This window comes from Bubalus bubalis, chromosome 6, assembly GCF_019923935.1.
Source record: "Bubalus bubalis isolate 160015118507 breed Murrah chromosome 6, NDDB_SH_1, whole genome shotgun sequence".
In the NCBI taxonomy this organism is placed as follows: domain Eukaryota; kingdom Metazoa; phylum Chordata; class Mammalia; order Artiodactyla; family Bovidae; genus Bubalus; species Bubalus bubalis.
Window position 1 is genome coordinate 91,305,201 of NC_059162.1, and position 17,163 is coordinate 91,322,363.

Sequence of the window (17,163 nt, forward strand, 5' to 3'; positions counted from 1 at the left end):
GGGTGCTTCTTCACGACCTCCATTTCTATCCTTACCATATAGGAGGAAGGTATAAGCAGATATGATAGGGAAGACATGCCCCGAGAAAGAGTACTGGGCATGACTGTCTTGACATAAGAGAAGCCATTTTGTGATCTAAGCCTGGACACAATGCTTGTCCTTGAACAGGTCTCAGCAATCAACAATCTTACGGGAAGTAAGGGAGTGTAGGAACAAAGGAAAAGCCCTCAAGAAACAATAGTTCAGATAAAACAGAGTCCTGACAAAAAAAAAAAAAAAACCAGAGTCCTAGTTCTTCCTCAAGGGATATGTGTAAACCATCTGACAGGGAGTTCTGCCAGAACTAAGGCTTCCACCCAAGTGGAGGATGGGATGAAGTTGACCTTCCCTTATCTTCAAGGTTTCAATTGACTAAAACTTAGATTCTGTCATCATTAGCCCCAATTCTATGCAGAATTTTCCTCTGTGCAAGCCCCTTCATGAATATACCTGTATCCTTTCTTACATGCTACAAATAATAAATCCTTCCTTCTCTAAATTTTTGGCTTGGTTGTGTCTTTTGACTTGGCACTGATGAGAGGTGAACCCAGTTTTCCTGTAAGGGGCCAGGTAAATGAAGTAACCCAGGAAAGAGAGGCTGGGCCTGGGTGGACCTGTGTGGTTCTGAGTGGAATGGACTGGGAGGTCATGTGGCTCTGTGGTAGGGAATGGGAGGATGGGAGGTGTGGAGGGTTGCTGAATCTGGATGGCCCCAGGGCTAGGGACAGGAGGGGCCCCCTCCAGCCACTCCTCAATAGCAGCTTCCAGAATTATTCTCCAAAATGCGAAGCTGAGCTTGTCTCTCTCCTGCTTATCCCACAGACAAACCCTCCTGGTTGGAGTCAAGCTCTTTATCAGGGTGACCCAGCCCTGTTAGCCTCTCCAGCCTTCTCTCCAGAGCATCCCTGTCTCCCACCTGGCAGGGTCAAGTCCCACTGCACATCTTCCTTCCCAAGCAAGCCCTTCTCCTACATGTTCTGCTCCCTCCACACACACTGCCCCCTCATCTAGAACATTCTTCCCTAGCCCTGGCAGCTCCCCTGAAAGCCACGTGGTCCACCCAGGAGGCTGGGACTCCTCCCCTGTGTTCCCAGTTCCTTTGTGCCTCTTGATCCATCAGGCTCCACCTCACAGGCCCTGCTATTGCTTATCTTTTATTTTACAGGCTGTGAGCTCACTCCCACAGCATCAACTCTAGAACAGTGGCTCCACCTAAGAGATGCTGGAGCCCCTGACAACCCCCATGTTCTCCTCTCCTACCATATGTCACGGGGGGCTGATGGGTCCCCAGAGCTAGCATGGTACCAGGCACAGAGTGGGGCTCAGTACCATCATAAATTATCTGTCTCATGAGGAGTGTCGTAGGCAATGGGGTTCTTTGTGGCCTAGAGACCAACCCAGAGCTCTTCCTCCTGCCAAAAGCCAGAGCTGAATAAAGTCCCTCTTCCTCAAAGACAGCCTGCAGAGGCCACAGAGCCGAGAAAGGCAGCTAAGCTAAGTGCCTCAGAATCCACCAGCATCCTTCCCAGGGGTGGACAATACACAGTCTGCTGGGCAGAAAGACCCAGGCTCATAACCCAGCTCTGCTGCTGACAGACTCCCGCTCCCTTATCTGAAATGCGGAAGTGATGCTTCCTTCAGAAGAGTATCCCAAAGACTAAATCAGCATACAGTTCTAAAGCTGATGGCAAGCAGCACCCTGTGGGACTTCTGGGAACAAAGGCCTTTATGTCCATCATTTCTTATAGGCCAGACCCAGGCTCCATGACCTTCTCTTGGTTCCAACTGTCAGAACAGTTGCTAATGAAGGAAGGAACAGCAATAAAACCACTTGAGGCAAGATTAAAGGGACCACAGAAGCTTATCAAGATAAGGAGACTGGATCACCTAAGACCCTTTTATTGTTCAGTCACTCAGTAGTATCCGGCTCCTTATGACCCCATGAACTGCAGAACGCCAGGCTTCCCTGTCCTTCACCATCACCGTGTCCACTGAGTCGGTGATGCCATCCAACCATCTCATCCTCTGTTGTCTCCTTCTCCTCCTGCCCTCAATCTTTCTCAACATTAGGGTCTTTTCCAATGAGTCAGCTCTTCACATCAGGTGACCAAAGTACTGGGGCTTCAGCTTCAGCATCAGTCCTTCCAATGAATATTCAGGGTTGATTTCCTTTAGGATTGACTGGTTTGATCTCCTTGCTGTCCATGAGACTCTCAGGAGTCTTCTCCAGCATCACAGTTTGAAAGCATCAATTCTTCCATGCTCACCTTTCTTTATGGTCCTGCTCTCACATCCGTACGTGACTACTAGAAATACTGTGGCTTTGACTATATGGACCTTTGTCCTGCACACACCCTAATCTTGCCAGCAACCTCACCCTTTTGAAACTTTGCAGAAGAAGAAATGAAGACTGTTACTGCGTTGATCCTTATCACATACACCTGCCTGACTATGTAACCTCTCTTGACTCATCAGGGAGGGGGACACAGTTCTTGAGGCCCTAGCCTCAAGATCCCCTTTTGCCAGGCAAAGTAGTAAAGCCACTCTTTCCTTCTCCTCAGTAATTCTGTCTCTATATTTTTGTTTGGCATGGTGCACAGAGAGCCAAGATTTTGGCAACAAAGTGAGGGCTGTTCATACATGGAGAGCCTAGTCAATTGTAAGAGCTGATTTCTAGATTTTTCTTTCAAAAAAGAGATTTGTCTAGTGTTAGATATTGTAACCAAAAAAAAGTGACCATCTCACTGTAAATGGAGTGTGGACACTGCCCTCTCCAACATCACCCTTACTCTTACTGTCTGGCAGCACCTTGCTGTCTTTATGGGCCTCCATCTCCAGGCACAGATGACTACCCCTTTCTCTCTAAGTGACCCTTCTATTGGCTTCCTGGGTCCTCCCCACCTCTGTCGTTCTATCCCACAGCACTTACCTGATTTCTCTTCCCCCACCATCCCTGAAGTCTGTGGTCCCCAAAGTCTGCCTCCACCCCCTTCTCTCTTTGCCTTGAGCAGGAAATGATGCTCACAGCTTTGTGTTTTGTCTGAGAGTTCTAGACCTCTACATTCGATTCCTTCCTGGGCAGCTCTTAAGAGATGATCCAGAGGAGGCCTGAACGAAATTCCCTCCTGAGCTTCTCCTTACTTCCCAGATTCCCTGAATCTGCCTACTTGGGCATCCTTCTAGTCACTCCTACACACACACACACACACACACACACACTAGAGTAACCAGGGGCTCTACTGGATTTCTCTGTGCATCTCTGTAAGTCCCAAACCCCATGCACATGACAGGTGATTCTTGGACAGATTTAAATTCCAGGGTCCCTGAAATAGGGACAATCTCTAACTGCCTTCCTATCCCAGGGACCGTAGGACACCCTCTGTGCCAGGCAGTGACTCAGTCCCTCCCCTATGGACTCAGGAGTGGCCTGCAGCAACCCAGGCCAACATGCCAGTCCTATCGATTTCAATCCCAGGTAGATAATCTATCTGGGATGGAAGGAAAATTCATGTTCCTTGGGCACATCTAATCTGTTCCTGTCACTCACCCTTGCCTGAACTTCGTGACTCTCTGGAATAAGGCAGAAAGAAGGAAGGACCAACTAGGTGCCTCCTTTTATGCAGGGGAAGAAAACCTCCATGTCTTCAGGAAAGCAAGGTCAAGCTGGGCCCAGATCCCTGGCCCCTCAACTCTCAGGCTGAAGCAGACAGGCAGCAGGGGAGGGCAGTGGTGGGCTCCATCTAACATCTGCTGCTGTCTCTTACTGCGCTCAAAGGTCATTTTGGAGGTGGCAGGATTTTCTGCTTGACCTGTTAAGATCCTGGGGGAGAGAGAGGAGGAGGAGCACAGGAAGGTAGGCGGGGCCTCCAAAGCTGTCTTTGGGATATTCCAGGCCTGCAGGAGCTGTCCTGCCAAGGGAAGAATTAGGTGCTGCTAAGCCTCCTACCTCCCACCCGATCCCAGCTCTCAGAGCCTCAGGAGACACTACCCTTCAAGGGCTATTCTCCCCAAAGGGTCATCATGGCCAACAAGAAGGGGTGCTGGAAGTGGGCTATTGTCGGCAGTATCAGTGCAGCTGTGGTATTTGCCATCGCGATGGTCCTGGGCTTCTCGCTGCAGAAGGACACCATCTTGCCAGGTAGGAGCACCCAGTCATGCCATCTGCTTGGCTTCCTCCATCCCTCACTCTTTGCCCCCATAAGGTTCTGTCCCCATCAACAGACCTGATGGCCTCCACTCTCCTCCCTGTTGTTGTTCAGTTGCTAAGTCGTGTCCAGCTCTTTGTGACCCCATGGACTGTAGCACGCCAGGCTTTCCTGTCCTTCACCATCACCATGTCCATTGAGTTGGTGATGCCATCCAACCATCTCATCCTCTGTTGCCCCCTTCTCTTCCTGCCCTCAACCTTTCCCACCATCAGTCTTTTCTAGTGAGTCGGCTCTTCTCATCAGTGGCCAAAATATTGGAGTTTCAGCTTCAACATCAGTCCTTCCAATGAGTATTCAAGGTTAGTTTCCTTCAGGGTTGACTTATCCTCCATCCACAGTTCTACTTGCCCCACTAAGATTTGATCTCCAATAAACAGTCTCATTAGCTTTGTTTCTCTTCCTCTTTACCAGGCTTCAGCTATCCTTCCATGCTCCTGGATGAACACTTCTTATTGGAGGGCCATGCAGGCATCACACTCAGCGGACTGAGCTGAACTTACCTCACACCCCTGCAGCCTCTCCTGATGAAGAGCCTTCCTTCCACATGGGGACCTGGGAGCAGCCTCCTCTCCTGCCTCATGCCTGTATCTTCAGTCTTGTGCCTCGAGGCTTCTTCTTTCCCATCCTCTATCTCCATTCCCTGCTCACCCTAACCTCTCAGCTCCGCCTCTCCTGCTGGATGCCTGCCTCAGCCCACCCCTTCCCACACAATCTCTGCCACCAGCCTGCTCTCACCAATCCATGCTCACCCTGCCACTAAGGAGCACTTTCTAAACACAAACTTGTTTGCTATCTCCAGCATATATCCCACATTTTTTTTTGCTGGAACCCAGGGAATACCAGACCACCTTACCTGCCTCCTGAGAAGTCTGTATGCAGGTCAAGTAGCAACAGTTAGAACTAGATGGAAACACAAACAGACTGGTTCCAAATCGGGAAAGGATTACATCAAGGCTGCATGTTGTCACTGTGTTTATTTAACTTATATGCAGAGTACATCTTGTGAAATGCCAGGCTGGATGAAGCACAGCTGGAATCAAGATTGCTGGGAGAAATATCAATAACCTCAGACACACAGACAACACCACCCTTAGGGCAGAAAGCGAAGGAGCCTCTTGAAGAAAGTGAAAGAGGAGAGTAAAAAGTTGGCTTAAAACTCAACATTCAGAAAACTAGGATCATGGCATTTGGTTCCATCACTTCATGGCAAATAGATGGGGAAACAGTGGCTGACTTTATCTTGAGGGGCTCCAAAATCACTGCAGATGGTGACTGCAGCCATGAAATTAAAAGACGCTTGCTCCTTGGATGAAAAGCTATGATCAACCTAGACAGCGTATTAAAAAGCAGAGACATTACTTTGCCAACAAAGGCCCATCTAGTCAATGCTATGGTTTTTCCAGTAGTCATGTATGGATGTGAGAGTTGGACTATAAAGAAAGCTGAGTGCCAAAGAATTGATGCTTTTGAACTGTGGTGTTGGAGAAGATTCTTGAGAGTCCCTTGGACTGCAAGGAGATCAAACCAGTCAATCCTAAAACTCTAATACTTTGGCCACCTGATGTGAAGAACTGACTCATTTGAAAAGACCCTGATGCTGGGAAAGACTGAAGGCAGGAGGAGAAGGGGACGACAGAGGACAAGATGGTTGGATGGCATCACTGACTCAATGGACATGATTTTGAGCAAGTTCTGGGAGTTGGTGATGGACAAGGAAGCCTGGCATGCTGCAGTCCATGGGGTCTCAAAGAGTCAGACATGACTGAGTGACTGACTGAACTGAGGGTCATTTACAGCTGGATCACAGGCCTCTTTTCCAATCTTGTCCTATCTCATTTCTCTGTATCTGTACCAGAGCAATGGCCATTCTTTTATTTTTTTTATTTTTTTGTCTGTGTGATAAAGTTTTATTAAAGTATAAAAGAGATAGAGAAAGCTTCTGACATAGGCATCAGAAGGGGGCAGAAAGAGTACCCTGGCCATTCTTTTAAGCAACCACATTTCCTATGGCCAACCCTTTTTCTTATACTTTCCTCTCTGTCTGGAATAACCTAGTCCCTTCTCTTACACACCCATCCTTCTGTGTCCCCCTCAAATATCCCCTTATGAGTGAACTTTCCAATGTCCCCAGGCTGGCCCAGAGCATGCTTGCGCTCAGGACCCCACATGTTTCTCTCTCACAGCACTGACGACTCTGGGGTCCACTGTCTGCTAGATGGCAGGCTGGACATGGCCCCAGGGCCCAGAGAGGGTTAGTAGGATGTACAGACAAGAGCCTTGGGCTTGGGCAAGAACTGATGCTAACGGCCTCCTTGGCCTTGATTCCAGGCTGTGAACAGGATGGGACCTGCCGCTCTGATGCAGACATGCTGGACTACCTGCTAAGCTTGGGTCAGATCAGCCAAAGGGATGGCCTGCTGGTCACCTGGTACCACCGTGCCAACAGCAAGGAGCAGATGAAGGCTGCCCTCAGCAGTAAGTCCAGTTGCCAGGATGGGGCAGGCTGGGGCAGAGGCGGAGAAGATGGAGGGAGAGTGGAGGCGAGGCTCACAGCATTACCTGTGAGGGAGCATTAGGATGGGTATGGCCGCGTTCTTGCCATCATCCACTTGAGAAAGTGAGGCCTCACTGGTTATGTGACTGGCTCAGGTTGTAGGGAGATGTCTGGGTCCAAGGTCACATCTTGCTCTCCCTCCCAGGCCTTACCAGGAGACAATTTGCCTGCTAAGGAGGCCTTTGCTCTCAAATCTGAGGAACCAGAAGATGTGTTTGAATTCTAGCACTACCAAAACGTGTGTAAATGTCTGAGTGAATTGTCTTAATATAACTCCTGAGCCTCCGATCCACAATGATAATGGCAACCAGTCAACCACACCCCCTGTGGGGACACACACACTCAGTTACATTGGGGCTCCTGGTACCAAAAGCTGCCTGTTTTGTGGGTGCCATCCCTCAGAAGAAAAATGGGGGCTCAGAAAAGTTAAGTGACTTAGCCAAAATTCACACTAAGGTCACACTGTTTGAAAGTGGCTAAGCCAACATTGTGGGTTTCCATGGTGGTTTGGTGGTAAAGAATCCATCTGCCAATGCAAGAGACGCAGGTTTGATCCCTTGGTTGGGAAGATTCCCTAGACAAGGAAACGGCAAGCCACTCCAGTATTCTTGCCTAGGAAATCCCATAGACAGAAGAGCCTGGTGGGCTACAGCCCATGGAGTATCAAGAGTCAGATACGACTTAGTGACTAAACAATAACAACAAGCCAGCATCAGAACCCCCATAACTCTGAATCACTGCATCATGCCTGGCCCAGTTCAACAGGGGAGACCACTTTTTCAGCACTGTGGGAAAGCTCGTTAAATCATGTTCATGAACGTGCTTGTTAATTCTAAAGCAGTGACTATTTGAGATGGAAAGAAGTGTCCCCAGTTTGAGCATACTTCAGAAGAGAGTTTCAGATTCAGTGGCTCTGGGGTGGGGCCTGAGAATTTGCATGGCGCAGATGTTGCTGACCCCGAGATCACACCTTGAGAACCACTGCTCTACTTTTAGGACAGTGAGATCCTGAGTGGGAGAGGGTCTTGTCCATGGTCACACAGTAGGTCTGAAGCAGAATAAGACCCAGGCTCAAGGCCTCTGACTCTTACCTCCTTCAGAGTCACCAAGGCCTGGGAGTAAGTGACTGGGAAAGGATTGCTGAATGAATGAATGAGTCCTTAGAAAGACCTCCTGGAGGAGGCAGGCTTGGTGATCAGCAAAGGGGAGGGCACCGCAGGCTGGGTGGAGCCAGTCTGCTGCTGCTTCAGGATTGGGAGGCCAATGGTCAGATTTCAGTGATAAGGCGGAGAGAGAATTCACTGGCAAGAGGGAGAACTCTTATCTGGGAGATAAGGCCTGAGGGAGGGCAAAGAGGCTCTGCCAGCCTCAGGCTCATCTCAGGTAAGTCCTGGGGCAGCAGATAAGGATCAGGCCCCACCAAGTTGTGACCTTGGCCAAGAAGAAAGCTAAGGGCCCCAACCAAGCAGTGCCCAACAGCGTGGAGCATGCTGAGGCACCTGTCAGTATAGCCACAGGGGTGGGAAGGACCCAAGGCCCAGTTTCCCCGCTGCAGGTCCTGCTAGGTCCCCAGGGTAGGTCTATGGGAGGAGGGTAGCTCCACAGCTGGGGTAGGGATCCTGAGGGGAAGCAATGGGAGGCCAGAGTTGGACTGGTGACGTCACACCGGACATCTATGTGGATGGGAGGGGCCAGAGCAAAGGCTTGGGAGGCAGGCAGAAGTGGGCTCAAATTCTACATTTCACCATTTACCAAAGGAGTGGTTTGGGACAAGTGACTTCACCCATCTGCAGCTCAAACCACTTCCTCTGCCAAATGTGGACTGGTAGGATGAAAGCAGGGCACTTCTGGTCATGAAAGAGGTCATTATTAGTAATTATGCTGAAGCAAATGGGGACATGTGATCACCCTAGTTGAGTGAGTTAACTGTCAAGTAAAAAAGATGCACAACTGGAGAGCTGCAAGTGTTCGAGTCCTATTTTGGTCACAACTGTTAACTAAAAAGATGCACAATTTAAGAGTTATGAGTTAAGTTTTATCTGGAGCAAAATCAGGACTGCAGCCTGGGAGGCATCACCTCATATAGCTCTGAGAGACTGCTCCAAAGAGGTAGTGGGGGAAGGTCAACATAAAAGATTTTGGTGAAGGGGGAGTTGAATGCAACCAAATGCTTACTTTACAAGAGGTTTTCTCCTAGTCACGAGGATCTGATGTCATCATGAAGGGATTTAGTGCTTTTATAGATATGAGGAGATGAAAGGAAAAATACCCACCTATCTAAAGACCTGTCAAACCAGGCTCCCGGAGCACAGAGTAGCTCACTCCACCCTGAACTCCCTCAGCGGGTGTTGAAGGGTCACCAGCTGCAGCAGCACCGGATTCAGTCTCCACAGAAGCAGAGGGCAAATGCCCTTGCTGTTCAGTCAGCGTCAATGCTCTTGGCAAGTGCTGATATAGAGTTGACAGTGCCCCCTTGTGGTCATAAACCCACCATACTTGGTGGTGGTTTCCTCTCCAAGCCTCGCGACCCCATGGACTGTAGCCTGCTAGGCTCCTCTCCTCTGTCCATGGGATTCTCTAGGCAAGAATACTGGAGTGGGTTGCCATTTCGTTCTCCAGGGGATCTTCCCGACCCAGGGATTGAACCCAGATCTTCTGCATTGCAGTCAGATTCTTTACTGACTGAGGAAACTTGGGAAGGCATTTCATGACCATTTTGTCCTGTACTGCTGCTAAGTCGCTTCAGTCGTGTCCGACTCTGTGTGACCCCAGAGATGGCAGCCCACCAGGCTCCCCCATCCCTGGGATTCTCCAGGCAAGAACACTGGAGTGTGTTGCTAGGAAGGCCCATTCCCGATTCTGAAGGTTTTTGTTGATAGGCCACTCAATGAGCTATTACTGGACTAGGTCCTAATAGTCAAAGATCTCTGGACATCTATCTTCTAGTTTTGGTCCAAAAAAGTAAGATTCCCTCTAGTTGCATCTTCCTATATCTAGAGTTACACTATTATAATCATTGATCACATATCAAGCTACACATTTGATCAACTGCTTCAAGTTTAGTCAACATTATTTTCGTTGGAGGCTCAGTCATACACTTGGTAATACAAGAAACAATAATCTTGTAAAACAGGCAAAATGCAAATAATACAACTAACAACATTAGCAGAATTATAAATAAATATTTCAGCCATGAGCCTCTTGCACCAAACCAGTTTTTTTTTTTCCCAAACCAGTTTTTTAAAAGATCATCAAGAATAGGGAATGGATCACTTAAGGCAGAAATCTGATTCTTCTTGTGGTTCATCAAAGGTGTTACATTAAAGGATTCATCAGGTATGAAAACACAGCATTCAGTTTGAATTATGGCACAGGTACCTCCCTGAAATGCTGCAATGATGTCAACAGCCGAGGGTTTTGTAGTACCACCTTTCTCATCATTGAGACCTCAGAGTTCAATAGGCTAATAGTCTGGTTACTATCATTTGAAGTTTGTTGAGTGAAAGTTGTTAAGGCTTCAATATGATCAATTACACCCTCCAATCCCATTGAAGTCACGAAAAATAGCTGCTAAATGATCATACCAGTAGAATACAGATGTCTTGACTCATTGAGCTTGCATCAATGTTAGATTGGCTTGAGCTACCTCTAATTTGTTATGTATATATCCTTGAGTTCGTGGTAATCCCAGGCTACACCTTCCTATCCATTCCAGATGCCAAAGCCATTAATTAAAACCACAAATCCACCAAGTTCCATATCAGTCACTCTCTCTAAGGGTAATAGTAGGCATAATTCATAAAGCACCCAGCCTAGTTTCATAATATTACTAGGTTGATTATCCTTAGAGGAGCTTTTAAAAATTAAGTGACCATAGCTTGGTGTTAACCATACAGATCCATCCCATAATTGTTCGAGTTTTCCTTTTAGTAGACAAGAGGTTACAATTTTTGATTGGGACTTAGCTTGCCATTCTAATTGGAGTTTGAGTGACCCTAAGAGAAAACTTAAATCTATGGCCAGGGTCAGAGCAGGTATTATTAACTGGCCAGGTGAGAGTATCCCATATAGTAATATCATGAATAGATAGAACAGGACTAAATTATTTTCTAAAATAAATTTGCTAGGGGGTATCCAGTCAAAGCCCTGAAGGGGAAAAATCCACCAAGGTAATCCAGAAGTATTAGACACAGGTAACTGGCCACAAACCCAACAGTTGGATTGAGTTTTAAACTAGCATAGAATCATGTCCATGATAGAAAACATTTGATTTATAGGCAAAGGTCCAAGAAGTCAAGAAAACATTATAACTGATCATATGAATCAGGTCCAGCATCTTGAGCAAGCTGTCTGCTTCTAGTGTCATTTTCTTTTCATCCTAGTGTACTGCAGCTTCCTCTGATAAAAAAAAGTCCTTCCATCCACGTAGGAGACAGTTCCTTAAACTACGTCTTTTTCTGGTCTTGGTCGCAGGTCATGAGGTATCTGATCTTCATTCAAAGATAGATTACTGAGATAAGCTTCAGAAACTAATTTAGAGTGTTCTTTAAAAATTCAGTTAAATTTTACATTAATACAGCATAATAGCAAAGAACTACCAGGAAATGAGTCTTAGTAGATACAGATCTCCATTAACAAACTGGAATCTAACAATCATTGAAACATCTTTTTCTCCCTAAATTTACCCTTGTTTTTACCAAATATAACCGAATTAAGACTAGTTTGTTTGTGAAATAAGTGTTCAGTTCAGTTCAGTTCAGTTGCTCAGTCGTGTCTGACTCTTTGCAACCCCATGAACGGCAGCACGCCAGGCCTCCCTGTCCATCACCAACTCCTGGAGTCCACCCAAACCCATGTCCATTGAGTCGATGATGCCATCCAGTCATCTCATCCTCTGTCGTCCCCTTCTCCTCCTGCCCTCAATCTTTCCCAGCATCCGGGTATTTTCCAATGAGTCAGCTCTTCTCATGAGGTGGCTAAAGTACTGGAGTTTCAGCTTCAACATCAGTCCCTCCGATGAACACCCAGGACTGATCTCCTTTAGGATGGACGGGTTGGATCTCCTTGCAGTCCAAGGGACTCTCAAGAGTCTTCTCCAACACCACAGTTCAAAAGTATCAATTCTTTGGCACTCAGCTTTCTTTATAGTCCAATTCTCACATCCATACATGCCACTGGAAAAACCATAGCCTTGACTAGATGGACCTTTCTTGGCAAAGTAATGTCTCTGCTTTTCAATATGCTATCTAGGTTGGTCATAACTTTCCTTCCAAGGAGTAAGCGCCTTTTAATTTCATGGCTGCAGTCACCATCTGCAGTGATTTTGGAATCCAGAAAAATAAAGTCAGCCACTCTTTCCACTGTTTCACCATCTATCTGACATGAAGTGATGGGACTGGATGCCATGATCTTCATTTTCTGAATGTTGAGCTTTAAGTCAACTTTTTCACTCTCCTCTTTTACTTTCATCAAGAGGCTTTTGAGTTCCTCTTCACTTTCTGCCATAAGGGTGGTGTCATCTTCGTGTCTGAGGTTATTGATATTTCTCCCGGCAATCTTGATTCCAGCTTGTGCTTCTTCCAGCCCAGCGTTTCTCATGATGTACTCTGCATAGAAGTTAAATAAGCAAGGTAACAATATACAGCCTTGACGTACTCCTTTTCCTATTTGGAACCAGTCTATTGTTCCATGTCCAGTTCTGTTGTTTCCTGCTCTGCATATAGGTTTCTCAAAAGTCAGGTCAGGTGGTCTGGCATGCCCATCTCTTTCAGAATCTTCCACAATTTATTGTGATCTACACAGTCAAAGGCTTTGGCATAGTCAATAAAGCAGAAATAGATGTTTTTCTGGAACTCTCTTGCTTTTTTGATGATCCAGCGGATGTTGGCAATTTGATCTCTGGTTCTTCTGCCTTTTCTAAAACCAGCTTGAACATTTGGAAGTTCACAGTTCACGTACTGCTTAAGCCTGGTGTGGTGTCAATAAATTTGGCCTGATGATTTATGTAAGCATAATTGATCATAGGCTTTTTTTTCTTTGCCGAAGCTTTTATAGCATCTCAGACTGAACTTTTAAAATAAAACCTTTCAGAGCTAAGAAAGTCACACCGAAGGCTGATCACAGATTCCACCTTTCACCTAACAGATCTAGGTGGATTCCGCCCTTCTCAAGGTCTCCAAAATTCCTTGAGATTTCTGTAGCTGTTAGCGATATAACTTTCCTAGCTTATCTGATAAAGTTGCTAGAAGCAGAGTTTCCAGTTTCTGGAGGGGTCAGATAGAGAGAAAAGATAAATGTTTCAATTTGTTTCTAAAGTATAATTTTAGCAAATTATTGTCATAATTAATTTGAGGGGAAGGTTTTCTTGCACCTGGAAAACACAGATTCAAACCAGTAATTTTTCATACAGAAACCATAAAAGTTATTAGCATGAAAAAAAAAAAGTTATTAGCATGTTCGCCAGTTCATTCAGTCCTTTGACTAACCTTTGTGAAGTCACCAGGTTTTCCATTAGAATCCTTTCATTATTTACCCAGTGCAGAAATTTATATTTATCCAAAAGTCCTTTTTATAAATCTTCTTGAGGAGGAAGCATTTTTGGGAAACTTGGTTAAGTGCTGTGACAACAGTTTAAGATAGTAGCTAGAATTATGACTGAGAACATTTACCAAGATATATCAGAACTTTAGGAACTCCATGTAGTTTCTAATATATCTAAATTGGTAACATTTACCATACAATATAACCCGAGATTTATTACTCACTTAGCAATACTTCCCATGTGATTCTGCATTCAATATGAATCTAGGATAACATTTGGGATGTTTCAGGGGCCCTCTGAAGCATCCCAAAGTTAGCTAGAAGCCGAAAGTTATTCATTTGAATTAGTTAGGAGGTTTTGTTGGAGAAGGCAATGGCACCCCACTCCAGTACGCTTGCCTGGAAAATCCCATGGATGTAGGAGCCTGGTGGGCTACACAGTCCATGGGGTCGCTAAGAGTCAGACACAACTGAGCGACTTCACTTTCATTTTTCACTCTCATGCATTGGAGAAGGAAATGGCAACCCACTCCAGTGTTCTTGCCTGGAGAATCCCAGGGACAGGGGAGCCTGGTGGGCTGCCGTCTATGGGGTCGCACAGAGTCGGACACGACTGAAGTGACTTAGCAGCAGGAAGTTTTGTCAACAAATATCAAAAAGGCTTAGAACATTCAGTCAGGTAGGATTATAGGTCATTGTGAAACAATAACTATTCTACAATGAAGGATTTCAGAACAGATCATTTAAGAGATAAAGAAACTTAAATCTATTACCAAGGCAGTTCAACATCTGAAGATAGAGAAAAGCCAAATTTAAGCTTTTGTACCAGCTTACTTTTAACTTCATTTAAACATAAACTTAATTAAATTTATTTTAAACTAAGTCCTAACCACCCACAAAATTCTTTTCTCAGGGTCTGCTTTCCACAAATCTTCTTATCACTTTCTGTACCCAATACTTTGTTCTCCCATCCTGAAACAGCCACCTGTAAGTCAGACCTACTTGCTTTTCCCTTCATAAAATGCAATTCCATTCCTCACACCTTCTTTGCTGAAAACACACATCCTACTTTCCTTAAGCAACCAAAAACTGACTTTTATATTAGCATTCTGTAGATTGGTGAGCATAAATACCAGTGATTATTTCCAAAAACCTTTTCTTTCTTAGAGAGAACATTTTAGGAAGGTACCAAACATTATTCATTAATAGTCCCAAATCTCTTTAGTTTTTCTTTAGGGGAAAATTAGTGTTCAGTGATAAATGCTTCAAAATCTTATTTTATTTGGAAATGACCTAGCTATTCAATAGACTCCCATCACTTAGTTTAGTATAGCCCTTAGAATTTCTTTTTTTTTTCCCCTGAGAAGTGCTTGCTTTTTATTTATTTTTTATATGATATTATACATATTTTAATGCCATTCTCCCAAATCATCCCACCCTCTCCCTCTCCCACAGAGTCCAAAAGACTGTTCTATACATATGTGTCTCTTTTGCTGTCTTGCATACAGGGTTGTTGTTACCATCTTTCTAAATTTAATATATATGCGTTAGTATACTGTATTGGTGTTTTTCTTTCTGGCTTACTTCACTCTGTATAATAGTCTCCAGTTTCATCCACCTCATTAGAACTGATTCAAATGTATTCTTTTTAATGGCTGAGTAATACTCCATTGTGTATATGTACCACAGCTTTCTTATCCATTCATCTGCTGATGGACATCTAGATTGCTTCCATGTCCTGGCTATTATAAACAGTACTGTGATGAACATTGGGGTATATGTGTCTCTTTCAATTCTGGTTTCCTCGGTGTGTATGCCCGGCAGTGGGATTGCTGGGTCATATGGCAGTTCTATTTCCAGTTTTTAAAGGAATCTCCACACTGTTCTCCATAGTTAGCCCTTAGAATTTCAAGTTACCCCAATCTACAGAGTATTTTAGGCAGACATTCCTAAAGCATAATTATTCTTAATAGAGTTTATCTAAAAGTTCACCTCATTTATATTTTTTAGAAGTTTTTTTACTTGAGGAATTTCCTTGCTGACAAAATTGTAACAGATATACTATTTAACTTATATTAAACCTAGACACAATGAAAATACTCTGCTTAATGTTAATGTTAGTGACTCTTAGACATGTATATATTAGTTAGATTAATAAACAAACATTAATGCCAGGTATTTAAAACTCAATATGCCAGCAAATTTGGAAAACTCAGCAGTGGCCACAGGACTGGAAAAGGTCAGTTTTCATTCCAATCCCAAAGAAAGACAATGTTAAACAATGTTCAAACTACCACACAATTGCACTCATCTCACATGCTAGCAAAGTAATGCTCAAAAGACTCCAAGCCAGGCTTCAATAATACGTGAACCATGAACTTCTAGATGTTCAAGTTGGATTTAGAAAAGGCAGAGGAACCAGAGATCAAATTGCCAACATCCATTGGATCATTGAAAAAAGCAAGAGACTTCCAGAAAAATATTTACTTCTGCTTTATTGACTACACCAAAGCCTTTGACTGTGTGAATCACAACAAACTGGAAAATTCTTAAAGAGATGAGAATACCAGACCACCTGACCTGCCTCCTGAGAAATCTGTATGCAAGTCAAGAGGCAACAGTTAGAACTATACATGGAGCAACAGACTGGTTCCAAATTGGGAAACGAGTATGTCAAGGCTGTATGTTGTTACCCTGCTTATTTAACTTATTTGCAGAGTACATCTTGTGAAATGCCAGGCTGGATGAAGCACAGGCTGGAATCAAGATTTCTGGAAGGAATATCAAAAACCTCAGATATGCAGATAACATCACCCTTATGGAAGAAAGTAAAGAAGAACTAAAGAGCCTCTTGATGAAAGTAAAAGAGGAGAGTGAAAAAGTTGGCTTAAAGTTCAACATTCAGAAAACTAAGATCATGGCATCTGGTCCCATCACTTCATGGAAAATAGATGGCAAAACAATGGAAACAGTGGTCGACTTTATTTTTGGGCTCCAAAATCACTGCAGACAGTGACTACAGCCATGAAATTAAAAGACGCTTGCTCCTTGGAAGAAAAGCTATGACTAACCTAGACAGCATATTAAAAAGCAGAGACATTACATTGTCAGCAAAGGTCCATCTAGTCAAAACTATGTTTTTTCCAATAGTCATGTATGGATATGACAGTTGGACTATAAAGAAAGCTGAGTGCCAAAGAATTGATGCTTTTGAACTGTGGTATTGGAGAAGACTCTTGAGAGTCCCTTGGACTACAAGGAGATCCAACTAGTCAATCCTAAAGGAAATCAGTCTTGAATATTCACTGGAAGAACTGATGCTGAAGCTGAAACTCCAATACTTTGGCCACCTGATGTGAAGAACTGATTCATTGAAAAAGACCCTGATGCTGGGAAAGATTGAAGGCAAGAGGAAAAGGGGATGACAGAGGATGAGATGGTTGGATAGCATCACCAACTCAACGGACATGAGTTTGAGTAAGCTCCAGGAGTTAGCGATGGACAGGGAAGCCTGGCGTACTGCAGTCCCTGGGGTCAAAAAGACTGAGTGACTGAACTGAACTGTACTGATTTAATACTGAATATTTCCCAGTTCATGTGAACTTGAAATTCTTTTAGGTTGATTTATCTCTTAATTAGAATTGCTTGATTTGTAAGCACTTACTTTTTTTAAAGTTATGACAAAGCTAGACAGTGTATTGAAAAGCAGAGACACTACTCTGCCCTTAAAGGTTCTTACAGTCAACGCTGTGGTCTTCCAGTGATCACATACAGTTGTGAGAGCTGGACCATTGAAAGGTTATTGTTGAATCACGCGAATAC

The 17,163-nt window shown here is 44.5% G+C and overlaps 1 protein-coding gene across 1 annotated transcript in view; it reads left to right on the top strand.

The window, feature by feature from the left end:
* The first annotated feature begins 3,945 nt into the window (after positions 1–3,945).
* LOC102415520 (protein FAM151A) overlaps positions 3,946–17,163 on the top strand; it is a 28,807-nt gene continuing 15,589 nt past the window's right edge. Inside the window, exons 1-2 of the mRNA XM_025288668.3 lie at positions 3,946–4,177; positions 6,576–6,722. Of these exons, the coding sequence (XP_025144453.3) occupies positions 4,060–4,177; positions 6,576–6,722 (265 nt within the window). The 5' untranslated portion in view covers positions 3,946–4,059. The remainder of the gene's footprint in view (positions 4,178–6,575; positions 6,723–17,163) is intronic.